We start from the raw sequence: 20,149 nt of genomic DNA, 5'->3' as shown, positions 1-20,149 counted from the left end.
GTAATGTGTTCAGGGCATGATCAGAAAGGCCAGCTTCACCATAGTTATTATATTTAATGTGTCGTTTCTGTTCCTTTTGTCTGATAGGAATTGTGCATTCTGTTTCCCCTATATAGGGTAGATTACAGGTGCAGTAAATACAGTATACTGCAGGGTGGGCCAGCGGAGGGAGTGGGTCTTTGGATGAGTTGAGTAAGCTCTTTAATTTTGCTGGAGATGTAAAGGTGACTTTACATTCTCCAGTATTTCTGTAGTATTTGTTTATTTTTTCTGATGTCCCTTTAATGTATGGAATGGTTACAATTTTATAAAACTGTAACCATTCCTATATACTGGCTTATAGTTTGAAGCTATAGCCTTATCACTACCTTTATGCAGTGGAACAATTTCACCCTCCTTCCACTCCCTTGGAATCTGTGCTGTTGCAAGACTTTTATTAAATAGGTATGCCAATGCTACTGCCAATTCCCTGTAACATTCCCTTAAGATGTGTGGTGATATGTCATCAAATCCTGTTGCCTTATTGACATCAAGGTTATTTATTTTCTCAAATACCTCCTGCTCACTCACAATTAAGCCATCCCTTCCTATGTACTCTACAGGTAATTTCCTCATGATTCCACCCTGATCAGGATGAAACACCCTTATAAATTGATCACTGAACTCAATGTCTTCTGCAGCAGTTACCATTCTGCCACTTTCATCCATTAACTTCATGTTACTATGATCGTTCTTCCTTCTACTTGCCACATATCTAAAAAACTCTCTAGCATTTTTCTTTGCCTGATTTTCCAATTTCTGCTCATACTGTACTTTTGTTTTCCTTACTAACTGAGTCACTCTCCTGGCTTGTTCTTTATACTCTTCATGTGACTGATTATTACCATTATTCATTTGTACTTCCTCCAAAGTACTTTCTTTTTCCAGATTTCATACTCAAGCTCAACATTCATCCATTTTACACCTACCTTATTCAGCTTTTTGGCCTTCAGAATACATTCATACATTGATGCTGCTAGGTATTTCTTTGTCAGTTCCAATGTAGCATTTATTTCCTTACTGCTGAGCTCTTCGTTCCATGTTATAGCGCCAAGCTCTCTCCTAAGCTTGTCATAATCACCAGCCTTATAATTCCATATATATCCTTTCCTCACAAGAGTGTGCATATGACTAGTCACAACACAGGTGATTACTTCATGATCACTTTCACCAATTGGAGGAAAGTGTGAAACCCCTCTCACAATTACACATCCTCTGATGAAATGATCAGATCTAGAACTCTCGATCCTCACGGATTCTCCTTTACGTGCTGCCTGAGATAGTTATCTCTCTCTAGAACTCAAGAAATTCATTTTCCTTATTCCCAATGCTATCTCTTCATTCCAGTCTATACTATCATAATAAAATCATCCATAATAATTACCCTTCCTAATCCAAGTTGTTTATACATTTCTTCATCGCCACCCTCCACATTCCCAGGCCTATAACAACATCCAATTAAATATGCCTTCCTCTCAACCTCCACGTTACACCATACTGCCCCATAACCATTGCCACTATCTCCATCTTTCATGTCTACTTTATGTGGACTTAATTTCCCCTGCTATCATCGGCAGCACTCTCCCCCTCCCTTCTTGCCCTTTCTATCCTTGTGAAAGATACTTTATCCTTCCATTTCTATTCTCATTACAATATCATCTTCATTCAACATGTTTCACTTATTCAGTGATTTTGGGACAAATAACAGTATCACTGACAAAGATTGAACTCATTCACTGAAACCATTTCATTCCCCTTATTTTTGATACTTGTGGCATTTGTAAACAAACACAACAGTTCATTTCTAGGTCTATAGCCAGTCCTATCCAAGCCATGTGTTGGTTGTGATTTCCCCACTACACCTGCCCAATCACCTTTATCACCACTTACCACATATATCTGTTCAGTCTCAACTTCCCCACCCACGTTGAAACATACTCCATCTTCATACACACATTCACTGCCCACCTGAGCTTTCCCTGTTCCTCTTGCATTCCCGTTTTCTCTTCATCTCTCACACTGCTGTTGTATCCCCTGCCAAGCACTTCTGTCTCTTCAGTACCACTCTCCTGATTTTTCCTTCATCTCTATCATCCAGCAACACTTTCTCCAGTACACTCACTCCAAAGCCATTTAAATGCAATTCATCAGGCCTGTATAATTTCATTCTTCCCTCAAAACTTATTGGGATTCTCCTTGAATTGCAGCACCAGTCTCCTCTCATATTCCAATTTTTCTCTCCTTACAATACTAGTCACTTTCCTAGCCTGAGCCTTATATTTCTCATCCAACTTCTCTCCACCTCTCTCTTTACATCAGCTAACGCCCATTATTCCCGCATAGGGAGTAGGCAAGGCCATTTTAGCCCTATCTAACTTTTGGAGATTGAGTAAGCAGTTCAATCTCCACTGATAGCCAATCAGAGATAGCTGGCCCAAGGCTATCACTAATTAATCGGTATGCAGTGAAGGAGATGGCTAATAAGTGCCGCCATCTCGTGGTCCCTAACACAATATTTTTAATGTCTGAAAATAGCATGGGTTCGACAGCCGATTTTCTCGAGTTTATGGGACGAAAAACCCAAGTTTCTGGATGAAAAAACCTACTTGCTTGTGCCAGTGATAGACTAACTTGGGAACTGGTCGAGAAAATGTTCCTCTAGTCGGCGACTAGATTTGAACCCAAGACTTCGGTCATTCAGTCAAGCACCATAGAGTGCAAACACCACTTCTACTGAGCTATGGGATGTGTACATACTGCATGTGTACAAAAGCTACAAAATGATCAGCTATGCTATGAATAATGTAGTCTTTAAATGGTGAGTGGCTAAGTGTAATGCTATAACTGGTGGCTCTTATACAATCGATACATATGAAGATAATACTGAGACAGTAAAATCCTAACCAAATATCACACAGTTATATAAAAAAAAATCGTCAATTCGAATAGCACAAACTGAAAAATCACTATTGTCACAAAGTAAACACAATATCTTTCCTTACTACTAATACCATTGGTATTAGTGCTAGCAGGAATGGGGGGTGCTGTTAGTATGCTTTGCATACTAACAGCACCCCCCTCCATGTTATTATCATTTATGAAATTAATGTTAGCTTACTTTTGACAAAAAATGTTTGCTTAGGAGGCTGTGATGCTTTGCATATTAACATGTTATGATGATACAGAAATATAAATATGTAAACGTTTCTTGGTTTAGCATTTATAAAAAAGTTTGCAAAAAAATTACAAATAAAAGTTAAGCTTGTTTTCTCAGGTTAAAGCTTATATTAAATGATTGTCTTACTAATTTTCTTGCCTCACTCTGAAGACAATATCTACATATTAGATTTACACATTGCAGTTTTCTTTCTTCTAGGATTGCCATTGATGACTTGTATATTCAGTTCAGAAAGCTTACACCAGAAGGTGCCTTAGTAAAAGAAACTATAAGACGAATCACCATTGCTCTTATATGGTTTGGTACTACATTAATCATTGCTGCATTAGTACCAAACATTGGTGTGGTAATACAGATGCTTGGGAGTCTAGCAGCAGTATTTATATTTATTTTTCCAGGTATGAATCAATCAGTGCATGATATTACATAAAAACATATAAACATAATATACAAATATATTTTTTATTCTGTAATAAACATTATTATAGAAAGTATGTGAAACATGAATAAAAGTAAGATGTGTTTCTCTTATTTTCAGTTTAATGTTGTCCCATATTATGCAGAAAAAAAGGAAAAGGAAGGAATTTAAAAAAATATTATAATAATGAATGATAATAAAAGGGATCTTTGAAAGATGAAAGCTAGATAACTGGAGAGAAAAAAAAAAAATTTATTTATAATACCTGTGTATTTTGCCTGTTCCTGTTGAAATATCCACTCTCATGTATTTAGGTTTAAGTTATCCACTCTATCAACTTTTCTACATTTCAGATTTCTGATCACTCCTTTTACTTTCAATACTTGCAAATTGAACTAATAAGGATGGATTGGCAATTTGGAAGTTAGCTTATCAAAGTAGCTTAAGCTGGATGTGCTGAAATGTCATGCTGGCTGAGGCACTGCCCAGATAAACAAAGCCACTGAACTACAACAAACTCAATATCACTAGAATTCAAGACAGGCACCATCACTCTGAGATCACTGGAAAAGAAGTGATAGCCATAGAGGAATTAATGAAGTTTCCTATTGACATATTTGTTGTTATTGAAATTAAGAGATAAAACAAGTGAGCTATTGCTAAATAATAACTATAAGATGTGAACAGTGAAAGGAAGTAGTAGCAATGCTAAACATGAAGATAAACTTTTGGATGGCAAGTAATTTCAAATAGAGTTATAAGAACAAATTTCAGAATGGAAAATTAGATGATAAAACTCATTTGTGCCTATGATCCCAGAGATGGTTCTAAGGAATAATTGAGTTTTTCAAGTCAGAAGGCAGCTAACATAAAGAAAAAAAAAACAGCTTTTGCATTGGAGATCTAAACAGCAAAGTAGAAAAGGAATATCTGATATATAGAAATGATTTGGAAAATTTTAGAGAAAAGAACAATGCTGTTAATAATGAAAAATATCTTCTGGCATTTTTTTTTTTTGAATTCATCTAATTCAAAAAAATTAGGTTTATATCTTTTTATAGATGGGATCATAGGAGATATCTATTCAAATTATGTAGAATTCATCCTTCTGATAAGGCTTTCTGAATTATGTTGTGTAGTCCTATAAAAAACATACCTACAAATATCACCTCTGAACAAATATTATCCACTCTAGCAGAACTTTTTGATGCTTCCTTTTACCTCCAATATTTCAATATACTCATGACCACATTCATTCTATCACTGCTGAAATTATTTTTTATTTCTCAAAGTAATTGTGAATTCTGCTCTTGTGAAAAAGCTATATAACAGGAAGCAGACCTTCACATAACTTGGAAGAAATACAGAGAAACCAAACACTGCTTCTGACCTAACATCCAATCACCTTCTCATGGTGTGCCCTGCAATTAGGTATCCAACTGGTTAATACTGACTGAGTGAGGAAACTGGAAATTTGTATTCCATATTAAACTGCAAACAATAATGAAGGTACAATATGATGAAATGCTGTAATGGCATTGGGGGGGGGGGGGGATGAAACTCACACATGATCCAATGTCAAGGATCCATCATGAACAGTGAAAACTGAGCAACTGTAACAAACTCATTCCAGGCACAACTAGAGATATGAACCACAGACTTGCAGTAGGAAATTATATTCTTGTTTAATCCAATGTATGCAAACAGAGTTTGTGCGTGAACTATCTTAATGATTAGGCTGCTTGTATAATGAAGCTGTTAACTTCCTAACAGTATCCCATAATGCAAAAACATTATGAAAAGGACCACTACCCAGACCAACTTTTATTCAGGTAAATTAAAAATTTAATTTACCTGAATAAAATTTAACTGAATAAAAGAAATGATTATTTTACTTATTATTAATAAAATAACACTTGATGTTTCGACCCCTGTATTGAGGTCATCATCAGAAGGATATGTGTATAGGGAACCAAGCTACATGCTCTTGCACTCTTGCACTGTACTGGTAAATTAAATCTATGCTGTTAATTAATCTTTTTTCTTATCCTGACCTCTAGCGATAATTAAATAAAATAAAATAAAAGTTGAAAAATAAATAAATTAAAAAAAAATATATATATATATAAAATAAAAAAAATTATAATAAATAAATAAAAAACTGCAATAAACTCTGCTAAAGTCCTCATGTACTAAGATTCTTCTGGATTTGTGCAGTTCAGGTTGTTATACTATGATTTTCTTCAGGACTTGTACAGTTCAAGTTGCTATGGAATGTTAAGGGAGAAAAAAAAAACGTCAAGTCTTCTTTTGTATTGGGATTTTTCTTTGGCTTGTTCTGGTTACTATAATGGATGCAGATCGGTCCTCCACATTCTTGGAATGGTTAGGCCATCATTTTTGTTCAGATTTGGGTTATGTTTGAGCATTTCAGAAGCATGTGAAATGCTCAGACATAACCCAAATCTGAACAAAAACGATGGCCTAACCATTCCAAGAATGTGGAGGACCGATCTGCATCCATTATAGTAACCAGAACAAGCCAAAGAAAAATCCCAATACAAAAGAAGCATGTGAAATGCTCAGACATAACCCAAATCTGAACAAAAATGATGGCCTAACCATTCCAAGAATGTAGAGGACCAATCTGCATCCATTATAGTAACCAGAACAAGCCAAAGAAAAATCCCAATACAAAAGAAGACTTGGTGAAGTGTTTTTTTTTTTCCCCCCTTAACATTGAGGCAACTTGTTGTAAAGGTGGTGTAAGCTCCAGTCACTTTTCTTAGTATTTCCTCTAATGCAAAGCACATTTCCTTGCGGAGATGTATGATTATTTTATTATTTTTTTTATTATGTGACACCTTCAGGGAGTCCAAAGACTCATCGAAGAAGGGCACCTCTCTGTCTCCACCACAACGAACCGCAACTACCTTCATCATCTACACCAATGCCATCTACCACCAACCACCACAACTAGTATATTTACAGACAATCGCAAACATCCATGCCCATGGCAGGATTCGAACCCGCAGCCTTTTGGCTGGAGAGTGGATACGCTAACCACTCGGCCAACCAGCCTGGTTGGCCGAGTGGATGGTTAATTTTTGAAGTTAATTAATGATGCTATGCATTAAGATAATGGTCACTACCCAGACCAGTTTCAACCTTTATTGAGGTCTCGTCAATGGGAGCCAGACCTAAAAAATGTCAAGGGTGAAATAATATAGGGCTTATAAATTTACCTAAATAAGTTGCCATAAGGTGCTTTGACCTCATTAAATAAAAATCTCAGGATGAGAGTAAGATGTAGAAAGTTTTTTACCTTGGGTATATATATTATGTTAAAGATACCAAGCAATTTTATATAAACTAGGTTTTAATCCTTTTTCCCAAGTAAGTCAAGTATTACTCCACCTTTACGAGTTGCCTCAGTGTTGCACTACTTGCAGCTGCAAACTTGACTTACTTGTCTGTTTGCTTACTTGGGAAAAAGGATTAAAAACCTAGCTTATATAAAATTGCTTGGTATCTTTAACATAATATATACCCAAGGTAAAAAACTTTCTATTTCTTGAATTGTTATTCATACTGGAATCTTTATCATTACCAAAACACTAGCAATATATATTAAATGAGACTCACTTCTTCAAATTTAATTTTTCCTTATATTACATTCCAAATTCTTGAGAATTTATATTTATTTCACTGTATGTGTAATACCGGAGGTATCACGTTGTAAAAATAATGCTGATGAGCGCTTCACACATTTGAAACAATTCATCTCTGAAAAACATAGATAAGGAATAAGATGAAAATAACAGGGCATATTATTAATATTAATATAAACATATGAAATTTAAAGAAAACAGAAAAATGACGAACACAAACAAAACTTAAAACATAATGGGTGGAGATTCATGTCTTCAATTTACTTATTCCAAAGCAGCCACAAAGACATTTTGAAATTCCCACCATTTGCTAGAGCATCATTTCCCAAACTATGTTCCACGGAACACTGGTGTTCCATGGAAAGTGAATAAGTGTTCCATGAAAAATTATCAAAATTAATATGAGCCTGGAACGGTTTTAAACCATTCCAGGCTCATATTAATTCGACAAGTTCAAACATGTTTGAAAATCAGGTGCTCCTCACTTTGCGTGTGGATTGTGCTTTTAAGATCAGCGCATGCTGGCCTTGACAACCATGGGTGGCTGACAGCTGCCTGTGGTTGTCGACACCTCCGAACACAAGTGAAGTACGGAAGTATCTATTCTAGGAAACGCGCGGTCACAAGCAAGGTCAGTGCAATGTGCTGCAGCCCAGCACGCCTGCAGTGTATGCTGTTGCATTTTTGTAATGCGATACAGCCTGTTGTGGCAATAGTGTGTGCTTAGCTTTACTTTGAATACAAGACTGATGATACTCGACTCTAAAAGGTGTTCCGTTAAAATATCAGGATTTGTGAAGTTTTCCATTGTAGAAAAAGTGAGAACCCTGCTATTCTATAGATAGCCCTTCTTATGGCAATACAAACTATAACCTCATCCCTGTTTTCTTTTCAGTGAAACACCTTCTGTGCTTTGGCACTAAAGTGATACCATTTGGGTGATGTACATGATTTCTTTTCCATCTTTCTATGGTCTGATTACTGCTTCCATTAAGGATATCAGGAAGGAACTTGATGTTGTTAGCATGCAGGAATTTCAGGTAATATGATCACTTAATCAGAATGGGAGAGAATAGATTAGTAAAACAACTGTTTTCTGCCAGGATGAAAGGGAAAAGACCCAGAGGAAGACCAAGATCTAGGTGGATTGATATAGTACGAAGTCCCTTAGAAGGCCAAAATATAAGAATACAGTAAGAAGTGGCTCAAGAATTGTCATCCTGGCAACAAATACTTTTTTGCTAATCTTTCTTCTCCCATTCAGTTTAAGTGACCATAACAGATTAGCTGTGCATATGCTTATTCTTAGTACGATTCTATCACTGATGCCATCTATTCATTCTCCTAATCATTCTTGGAGATCTCATATTTGAGATTCCCAATCATTGTTTCATTTCTAAACCAATTTTCAGATCCATAAGTTAAAATTAGTTTGAACACTGTCTTGTATACAGAGAATTTACTTTTTTCACTAATTTCTCCCTTATTGTATACAAATTTATTCATTTGACTTCCCACCATATCAGCTTTGTAAATTCTGTTATCTACATGGGTGGTCTGAAAAGTTCTCGGCCTCAACCATAAATGGCAACACTATTGGCAAGATTTTTTTTTTCTAAGTTGGTACATCTGTCATAAGCATTCATGTGAAATTGCAAGTCATTCTATTATATTAATACAATTTTTTAATTGTATTAAAAAAAAGTAGTTTTTTTAATACAGACACTTTGTCGGAAGCCAAAGTGTTGTCTGTATCCCTTGAAATGGATAAAATTGAGTATCGTGCAGTTATAAAATTCTTTGTAAAAGAAGGTTTAATGCCAAAAGAAATTCATTCGAAGTTCATAAACGTTTATGCGCACTCTTCTTCTTCGTTTTCAACAATTAAGAAATGGGTTGCCGAGTTTAAATGTGGCCGTACCAGCCTTGAAGATGATCCACATCCAAAAAGTGTAACAACACCAGAAATCATTGATCAGTATACGATATGGTATTTGATGACTGGTGAATTGAAGTGTGTGAAATTGCTGAGACTATAGGCATTTCAAAAGAACATGTAGGATATATTTTGCATGAAGAATTGGAAATGAAAACGTTTTGTGCAAGATGGGTGCCATGCTGCTGATCAAAAACGCCCTCACATGAAAATCTCTGAACAGTGCTTGGAGCGTTTTAACAAGAATAAAACCAATTTTGTGCATCACTGTATTGCTATGGATGAGACTTGGATTCACCAGTACACACTAGAATCCAAACAGCAGTCAAAACAGTAGACAGAAGCTGGTTATTCAGCACCAAAGAGGACAAGGTCATTGCATCGGTGTTTTGGGATGCCAAAGGCATTTTATTTATTAATTATCTTGAAAAGGGTAAAACAATAACCAGGGAATATTATTCCGATCTTTTAACCAGACTAGATGAAAAAATTCGTGAGAAAAGAACCGGTTTGCCAAAGGAAAAATCATCTTTCATCAGGACAAAGCACCTGTCCACAAAGGTATTTTGGCAATGGGAAAATTAAGGGATCTGCATTATAAATTGTTGGAACATCCACCTCTTAGAATCAAGAGGTGATTGCAGCTGTAGAGGAGTATTTTGCAGATCTTACTGAGAACCACTAGAGGGATGGGATATTGGCGCTGGAATAAATGTATTAGTCTTAAGGGAGATTATGTTGAAAAATAAAAATAATTTTGAAATTATAAATTCAGTTTTTCATTGTTAGGCCGAGAACTTTTCAGACCACCAATGTATTTTCTATATTTAATTTGCCATCTTCACTACGAATTGCACCTAAATAGCTGAAATGCTTCACTTATTCTGTAGATTTCCATTCAGGATGCATTGGATGTTCTTAATGTTCATGCCTGTTTTCATAACCTTTGTCTTTTTATTGCTGATTTTCATGCAAAATTTAATATAGAAATTGTTCACTGTAGTTAGTTCGGGAATCCTGCCAATTTGTACTGGCTCCATTCAACAGTATAATGCATGAAGTGAGGAGCTGAGTTAAGTATCCCTAATTTTAATATTAGATTTAATGCTACTTTCCTCATAATGTGATCCATACAGATAAAGTTGTTTCACATTGGATTTAACATCCGATCATCTTCCTGTACCTCTTTCAGCTCCAACTAGCCTTAAAACCCATATATAGATTATATACATACACACACACTGCTTGGAAAGAAGTCAACGGACACCATAATGTGAGAAAGAAATAGCTATGGCACCCACCTTAATAAGATGCAGGACCTCCTCTCACTACAATGATAGCATTCCTATAGGACATACTTTACACAAGTGTACATTAGCAATCAGTGGGAATTTTCAACCATTCTTCCTGTAGGCACGTAATGAGATCCTGGACTGTTATGGGGGCGGGTGTCCCATGATCTCACCTGACACTCCAGTTCATCCTATAGATGCTCAGTAGGGTTGAGATTAGTTCTCTTTGGAGGCCATTCAAGTGTGGTGATGTTTATCTCCATAAACCACGCAGTTACAGCAGCAGCCTTATGATATGGTGCATTGTCTTGCTGAAAAAAAGACAATGGTCTGTTCCGTAGAAATGCCACAAAGTAGGAAGCATTATGTCCAGAATGTCCAGATACCTCTCGGAATTCAGTGTTGTGGCACCTTTCTGACTCTGGTAAGACATGTTTACTGGGCATCCACCACACCCATCTATCTGCTCAGTAGAGAGTGTAGCATTTTTTTGTCACTCCATAACACAGTTTTCCAAGTTATGTTTTTGTGTAGATTCTTGTTTCGGTCAATGCCCAGAACTGTGCATTCAACGTGTCAGCTGACAAATGGTAGTTATTACATATTATCCTTCATAGCACTCTACAGTCATATTTGGTGAATTGTCCACTGCAGATAGCACCTGCACTTGACTGCATGTGCTCCATCTCAGTATGGTATCACTGATTGTTGTCCTGGGATGTTTACATTTTGTCTTAAAGTGAAGATTTCATCCTCGCAACCTCTGTTGGGCTTGAACCCAGTTTCTTCTTCAAATTTCCCTTAGCCTTTTCTCAAATATGCATCCATAAATTATACCTTGAACACTTTGTGGGGAAATTCCTCTGAAATTCTCATTTGTTTTAATTCACTTTTTACATGTGGGTACTATGATAGTTGTGTACCCAATTATCTGAACTTTGACCCTCTGCCCAAGACAGTGAATTATGCAGAATAGCAATTGTAAAATTTTTTATCTCCATGCATGAGCAGTTCTGATCTATTTTATTATTTTTTTTTCACCAAAGGCTAAATGAGATTTAGATGTATCTTACTTTTGTGTAGTATCATTAGCTTGTGTCTCATGTCTTGTTTTCCTGTTGATGACCTCAGTACAAAGGTCACAGTGTCATCATCATCATGCTTGTCAAGGATTTAGGCCTAAAGTGGCCTGTTCCAGCCTTAGAAGTCATCGTTTAAGAGGGCATCCTGGTTTTTGTTTTCCTAATGGCTTGTACTTTAAGGCTTGTTTTGGTAATCTTTCTGTTTTCATTCTTTGAATGTGTTCCATCCATTTATGTTTATATTTTTAAATTTTTTCTATTACTGGTTCTTGGTTTAATTCTTTCATAATTTCTTCATTTCTTTTGTGATCAAATAGGGTATACTTTGCAGATTTTCTCATAAACTTCTTTTCTGCTGTTATTAATCTTTGTCTTTTTGTTTTATTGTCCAGATTTCACTTCCATACAATAGGACTGGTAGGGCTTAATGTATTGTATACTTTTAGTCTGGTTTGTTTTTGAACTAGATTAGGTATAAATATAGAGTTAATTAAACCTGTTATTTTTAAATATTTCATAATTTTTAGGTTTATATCTTTTTCATTTGTAATCATACATCCTAGGTAGTTAAATGAATTCACCTGTTCTAAAATCTTATCTATTACTATTTTATTTCTTACTGGATCTTGTCTTTTAAAGGCCATTGTTTTTTATTTTTCTGTTGATATTATCATTCTATAATCTTTGGCTATTTCATTTAAATTTAAAATATCTTTCTGATGACCAAATAATAATTTGCAATTATTATTTGGTCATCAGCAAAAAGGAGAGTGTTTAAGTTAACAGTAGGAGAAAGTTTAATACCTTGATGGAAATTTTTATTCCATTTAGATAAATGTTAAAAAGAGTTGCTGAAAGGGGGGACATCTCTGTCAGACTCCTTGGCTTATCTCTCATACATGATAGTTCATAATTTAATCTTATTTGTATATGATTGTTTTCATATATATTTATAGCTTTTAGAATATTATTTGGTATTTGTTTTTCTTTTAATATGTTAAATAAAATGCTTCTTTTAACTTTGTCAAATGCTTTTTCAAAGTCACTAAATGTAATATGTTTCTAAATTGAATTCTCTTCTTTTCTCTATTATTAATTTTAGGCAAGGCCCTTTTCTAAATCCATTCTGTACTTCTAAATTAAAGTTTTCAGAGCCTCTGTAGCTCAGTCAGTATAGATGAAGCCCTTTGGTGGGAAAGACCTGGTTCGATTCCTGTCAGTGACGTGTGGTTCCTTTATCTGGTCTCTTTTGACTAAAGGCGAGTTAGCCAGTCTCGTACGGAGGTAGGGGATTTTTTTCACCTGGAAACTCTGGTTTTTCGTCCCCCAGAACAGGCAAACTGGCTCCGTGAACACATGCTGATTACAGTCACGAATACATCCCAGCCATATGCTGTCCCGAACTCGGATAAAATAGGGGGATTGGGGAAAGCAATGGTGAACTACTCTGTAAAAAATCTCACTGTAATACTCTGTAGGCAAAGCCTATAAAGTCACCTACGGTCAGAAACGACTGAAAGGGAAAAGCAGTCAAATATTTTATTAGTTTGTTATTTAAAATTCTGCTATATATTTTGTAACAGGAATTTAGAATACTTATACCTCTATAATTTTTAGGGTTATCCTTTGTGCTGCCTTTTTTAAAGATAGGGATCACAATTGCTTTTTTCCATTCTATTGGTGGATTATTTGTTGAATAGATTTTATTTAAAAATAAGTCTTTCTTTGAACCTTATGCCTGCATATTTATATATAATTCTGAACCTTATCTTCTCGAGATGATTTTCCATTTCTTTTTTCTTTCAGGCTGATTTCTAATTCTGCATAGAAATTCTTCTAATTTCAGTTCAGTGTTTAATTTTACATTTTCTTTAGTATCTGTACTTAAATGTTTCAAAATCTTATATACATTGGGTCTTATTTTAAATAAATCATGTTCTAAATTAAATTAAAACAAATTTATTCCATGATTCTCTGTCTTTTTCTGACTTCTCTTTTAGCTATAGCTCTTATTCTTTTATATTCTATTTCATCTTCTAATCTTTTACTAATTAAGCATTGATGATATGCTTCTTTTTTCATTTTGATTATTTCTTTGATGTGCTGTCCGCTATCTTCAGTTTTTTTCTTTTTATTGAATTTTTTGGTCTTTCCTAAACTTTCATTTGCTGCTGTATTTAGTATCATTTTTATATTAAGGCATTCTATTACTATTTCTTCATTTCATTTTATTTAAATATTGGTTAATTCGTTGTCATTTCATAATCTAGTTTTATAAACAAATGTTTTAAATTTTCTTTGTTCTTATTATTTGGAGCCATTATCTTAATTTTATTTCAACGAGGAAGTGGTCACTACTTATTTCATATCCTCTGTGAACTCTAACATCTAAAGAGAACTTTGTCTTTTAATTTAAGATAAAATAATCTAATGTCAATTTCCATCCTCTTGCTGCCCAAGCATATTTATGTGTCTTTATGTTTATAGAAATAATTCATTATTTTAAAGTTATTAAAACTACAAAATCGATCAATTTTTTACCATTCCTGTTCTCTATATATCCCTATATTATTATTAATTTTTGTATTTTTAAGTCTCCTGCTAATATTACATAATCATTTTTATTTACTTTATTGAGAGGGAGAAATTTCTCTACTGTTTCCTTATTAGAACCTTTTGTGGACCATTGTCACAAATAAGTCTCATTGTCCAATTCATTTTGAAATTAGCCCAGATTATCTTTATTAAAGAGCTCAACAACATGAGAGCTTGTGTACTCCAGTGTTCATAAAATGGAGCATTATCTTTAGAATGGAAGAAGCTTTGTAAGGTGTTCACTGGTTTGAAGGCTGTTCTAATATTGATGGACTTGAATAATTGGGCTATTGTCTCAGTGTGTTAACAACATAAGATAAGGAAAGAAAAGGTACAAATATTACTATAGATATGCCTTTGTAATTGATTTCTGAACTTGCATGGGATGTAGTTTGTCAGAGGATTTCAAGTTCTTTTCATTTCATCATCTTGAATTAAATTTAAGGCTATTTTTCAAAGTTGTAATGATATCTAGTTTTTGGTGAGGATGGTGAATTGAGCTTGCATGCACATAATAAGGTTTAATGGAATGAATACCTCCCAAATGTTACTCAAATAATGGGAAGTTCAACACAACTATATTTACTTAGTTTTTTTTTTAATCTGTTGATTCTAAAAAGTCTTGTTTGTATTTGCTGCAGTGAAGCATTGTAGTTTTTTCCCTGTTTGATTCTGTGCAAAGTATCCATGGCATGGCAGCTGGACCATACTGACCATAATTATGTTGGCAGATGTATTTCTTATGTTCTCCAAATCAGATCTTCCAGTTTGTCCATAACATGAGTTGCAAGGGGGGGGGGGGGGGGGGACTTGTAAATATCTCGAACAGAAAGGGGAAAGAATGGATCTTTAGGAAGTGGATAATTGGAGCCAGCTTCAAATGAGGTTTGGAAGTAGTGCAGAGATTATACACTTCTTTTAAAGGTCTAGCTATTTTTTTGATGTGCCCCTGCTAAAGAGAATGTTAATAACATTACTATAAGCTGTATGTTGATAGAGATGTAAGGAATAAATACTTTGTTACAAGTTTACCATAAGCTTGTAACAAAGCCTTAATAACTATAATAAATTTAGTTTAATCCTTTATCCAAGTGTAAGCAAACAAAGTATACCTGTTTGAGTTTGCATGCAAGTGAGTACCTGTGTGGTTTTGTCCGTGCGGTTAGCCTAGTTGATTTGCACTTCGCAACCATATGCCTGGGGAAGGAGTGTCTTAGGCTCGATTCCCATCAGCGACATGAGGAGCTTAAGAATCTTCCTCAGCCATAGCCAAATTAGCTGGTCTTGGGCAGCAGGATTTTTCATCCTGCAAGCAGGCAAACTGGTCCAGTGAACACACAAGGATTACAGTCAGAAATACTGACCCAGCCATAGGCCCGATTCATCAGCTATGACAGTCCCAAGCCCAGTTAATTTTTTTATTTTTTATTTTTTTTTTTTTGGGGGGGGGGGGGTTTGAGATGCCGTTGTACCTACCTCTAAAACGGACTCACAGTCATTGTATCATCATATGAAACTATGTGGTTTTGTTTTCTGTAGATTTCTAACACTAATCCTCCAGTATCATTTTTGTTGATCAGGACATCCAGGAATAGTAATTTACCATGCATAATAAATTACATGATAACCACAATAATTAACTTTAATGAAATAAAGGTACAAATATTTCGTACTGAAATTAACAGTATATCTCGTAGACAGGCTTATACGTTGGTTATGCATTATAAAAACACTTAAGGAATTAAACAACGTAGTTAAGGATATAAATTAAACTTTAATAAATATTTTCCGATATTTTGGCAACGTTACGTTGCCATCTTCTAAAGGAACTTACAAAAAAAGTTATGTGCACATAGGCACTACAACACAGAAACTGGGAATGAAGAGATGAAGCTATTGTTCTCCTAACAGTCCTGATGGTGCCCTCTGGCGGACTAAGTAGGTGTTCTTGGCCGTTGGGCTGAAGGTCTGTTGATGTAGGCCTCCCAAATTTGGGGCAGTCACATACAACCAAATTTGATTTCATAAAGAGTCTTTCAAATTTGTATTTGCTACGGTGTATCACTGTAGCTTTCTTCCACCGTATTCTGTGGCGTGTATCCAGAGCATGGTCCGCAAGCCCAGAATGACTGTATTTGTGAAAACGGATGTAGTCCTTGTGTTCCGAAATTCTGATATTCGCTGTCCTGCCTGTTTGGCCAAGAACACCAAGAACAGGCAGGACAGCGAATATCAGAATTTCGGAACACAAGGACTACATCCGTTTTCACAAATACAGTCATTCTGGGCTTGCGGACCATGCTCTGGATACATGCTACAGTGATACAGCGTAGCAAATACAAATTTGAAAGACTCTTTATGGAATCAGCCCTAAGAAATTCTCCAAACCTCAACAAATTTGGTTGTATGCGACTGCCCCAAATTTGGGAGGCCTACATCAGCAGACCTTCAGCCCAACGGCCAAGAACACCTACTTAGCCCGCTAGAGGGCACCATCAGGACTGTTAGGAAAACAATAGCTTCATCTCTTCATTCCCAGTTTCTGTGTTGTAGTGCCTACGTGCACGTAACTTTATTTGCAAGTTCCTTTAGAAGATGGCAACGTGACGTTGCCGAAATATCGGAAAATATTTATTAAAGTTTAATTTAATTTATATCCTTAACTACGTTGTTCAATTCCTTAAGTGTTTTAATAACAGTATATCATCAGTGTAAATAAGCAATTCAAAGTACATAAGTCAGTGGATTACCAATTAAAAACCGGTCACATGCTAGAAATTAATATTAAATAATTATTAAAAACAATTTCTTTGGTGGTTACATAAATAAGAATCTCCCGAACTTTTGGGAGAGAGAGACAATCATATCGATTCAGAGTTGCCTGATGTAAAAGGGCTTCGCAATTTTCTTTGAAAAGGCGTTCGTATTTAAACTTGCATCTATGGAGAAGAAGCTTTATCCCACTGGATATTGTGTTTAGTGTCAATACTATGTTGTGCTTTTTAGATTTCATGTATTCAATATAATATTGATGTTCATTCATTCTTTTTTCCACAGCCTGTTTGTCGAAAGTATGTTAAATTACATTCACACAGGCAACAGGTAAGAAATTTTGTTGATAGGAAAATATGTGGGAATGAGATGATACTTCTTCAAAATTCTGCCAATTGGTTCTGAGATGCCAGAAATATAAGGGATTGGAACATAGGAGTCAATTATCTGCTGGATTTGATTAGGATTGTAACCATTAAATTCCATTAACGTTTTGATAGTGAAAAGTTTTTGTAAATTCTGAGGGAGAGGAGTAAACGGTATGTGCTCTATTAATTAAAGACTTGATAACACCGAGTTTTTGAGATGTGTGATGAGTAGACTTTTGACGAAGGTATTTGCCAGTCAAGATATTAATTAAAGACTTGATAACACCGATTTTTTGAGATGTGTGATGAGCAGACTTTTGACGAAGGTATTTGCCAGTCAAGATAGGTTTTTGATAAACACTAGTTAATAAATTGCCAGAGGCTGTGCTTGTAAGAGGGATTTCCAAGAATGGTAAACTACCAACCTTTTTTTTTTTCCAGGGTGAAGGCTATTGATCTGTTGTTTTGGTCTGAAAATTTCAGACACAATGTCTGAAATGTTTACATTATGACATGTCAACATAATGTTGACAGGTCATAATATAAACAATTAAAATTGTGATAGTGAGTGCACTGCAATGTATCATTAATCCTGTAGAGGATATTTGTCATGCTATTCTTATCAGAAAGCAGTAGTTTTTTGATGGATTGCATTGTCTGAGTATTCCAAATTTCAGTTTTAATAGTCCTTAGATGGATTTCATGTGCATTTTATTTTTTTCATTTTAGGTTTATGTTTTCTGAATGAGATACTGAAGAAGAATCCAGAATTGGACAATAAGAAAAGCCAAATATATATGTTTTTAGCTGGATGTTTTCTAGTAATCGGGGCCTTTATCTTTGGTGTTGTGCTTACACAGTCTATCAAAAGTGACATTGAAGATAGTGATAAAATTAAAAATAAAGGTTTATGTCATTGATAAAGATTTATACACTTCATCAGTGCATATCAATCTAAAAATCATTAATCTAACATTCAATATAAGAATTATTACTGTAAAAAAATTGTTCTAAAAGTAACCGAGCTAAAGAGGTGTTATTTCTGATTATTGAGGTGTATATCATGTGGGATAGTTACAAGAATTTTGATAAAATAAAAGATTTAATCTTATTTATTATTTGGACTCTTATAAATTACATAATGCATTACACAGTATGGGATGAAAAGGATCTGGAAAATAACATTTGTAATTCATGTTGAACTCTTGAAACAAGAAGGGGAAAAAAAATAAAAACATTTACTTTGATGTTTCAATTTATTATTAAGTGACATCTCCAAGGAGGGCACCTACTCCACAACTACAGTGAACCACTAACACCATCTCTTGCTCACCATCACCGCTAGCATTTTTTGTCTATAAATTGTGTATGTTCTAAAGGCCAATTATCTGTTCTCCCCCCCCCCCACACACACACTCAAATGGGCACAGGAACAGATAATTGAGAGATTATCAGATATCTGTTAATCTCTTATCTGATCTTGGTAAGAATCAATTTTGCCAGTCAGATAACTGAAGGTATATTTAGTGTCATAGCAGTTGATCCTAACTCTTTGAAAGTGTGAATCATTATAATATGTCTAAACACGCACTTGTGTAGTTTGAACAGAGAAGGAATTTAAGACTTTAGATACAAAGTGCAGCAAGATTGTGAAGTGCCTTGAACCATATTCTATAGTTACATTTAAGTTATAACATTTGTTAGCTTATTATGAAGATTATCTTATCCTACAAAAAAAAAAAAAAAAATTCATTGAGGCAAGTCAGCAGATCTGTATACTTGACAAGAAATTATATTCTTGTTAATCCTTTACTCAAATTATGCAAACAAAGTTTACATGTTAAATATCTTCATGACTAACATGCTGCTTGGCATTATGGGATACTGAGGCAAGGATGTGAAGGTCAGATTAAGTTATATTACATTTATGGCCGAAGCAACTCAGGCTATGAGGCCAGTAGATATCTCTATTAATTGTATGTGTTCTTATGACTTGTTTACCTCCATATGAAAGTGGCTAAATTGATGTTAAGTCAACAGCCTCTATATACAAGTCGTAAAGACATTTCATGTGCAAACTGTTTGCTTACACTTGGCAAATATAATTAGTTCATAACCAGCAATACACTGTTTTATTATTTGTATATGGAAAATATGACATGAATTGATTTAGCCATAACATCTTCCTGGGTTTAGCTCGATGAGACCTCAAAGTTTGAAACCAATCTGGGTAGTAGACCTTTCCACAATGCATAACAATATACATATCTTGTTTTAATTCTTTACCCAAGCTTAAGGAAACATTTTGCATGAGGTATCTCATAATACCTTCCTTGAAATGTGTAAGGAGAAAATCTTTTTTTTCCTTTGGATTTTAGCCTTGCTGTCATCTCTCCTGTAGCACATTTGTCACGTGGATAAGTCATCTAAGAAGATATATTTTGCAAAGTCAATAACATTAGTGAAGTATTGTTTTCACTTGAAGCAGTTGTTATTAAGGCCTTAATCCATGTCTTTCTTTACCTTGTCAAGAGAATGAAATTGTTCAGAAGCTTTGGAGTCATTGAAGTTTTCCTGTAATTTTTGAAATCTTTCAGTTACATCATCCAATCCAGGAATGTATATATATATATTCTAGGTTTATACATTCCTGGATTGGATGATGTAACTGAAAGATTTCAAAAATTACAGGAAAACTTCAATGACTCGTACATACACAGTTAATCCTTGAAGAATGAGGGTTTGAACTGCACCGGTCCACTACTTTTTTTTTTTTTGAATAAAAATATTGGAAAATT

The 20,149-nt window shown here is 34.8% G+C and overlaps 1 protein-coding gene across 2 annotated transcripts in view; it reads left to right on the top strand.

Annotated features, from left to right (window-relative positions):
- Window positions 1-20,149, top strand: part of LOC150096544 (sodium-coupled neutral amino acid transporter 7-like) — a 182,294-nt gene that overhangs the window by 134,106 nt on the left and 28,039 nt on the right. Inside the window, exons 7-8 of one of the 2 annotated variants that reach the window (XM_090408028.1) lie at window positions 3,416-3,615; window positions 18,081-18,462. In XM_090408028.1, coding sequence (XP_090264154.1) covers window positions 3,416-3,615; window positions 18,081-18,271 — 391 coding nt within the window. In that variant the 3' untranslated portion in view covers window positions 18,272-18,462. Of the gene's footprint in view, window positions 1-3,415; window positions 3,616-18,080; window positions 18,463-20,149 lie in introns of those variants that run through there. The other variant, XM_090408029.1, reaches the window with a different exon arrangement.

This window comes from Typopeltis vanoorti, chromosome 18, assembly GCF_054136105.1.
Source record: "Typopeltis vanoorti isolate ZY-2024b chromosome 18, IOZ_Tvanoo_1.0, whole genome shotgun sequence".
NCBI lineage: Eukaryota > Metazoa > Arthropoda > Arachnida > Uropygi > Thelyphonidae > Typopeltis > Typopeltis vanoorti.
The sequence above is the reverse complement of the archived record's forward strand: the minus strand, read 5'-3'. Positions and strand labels throughout refer to the sequence as shown.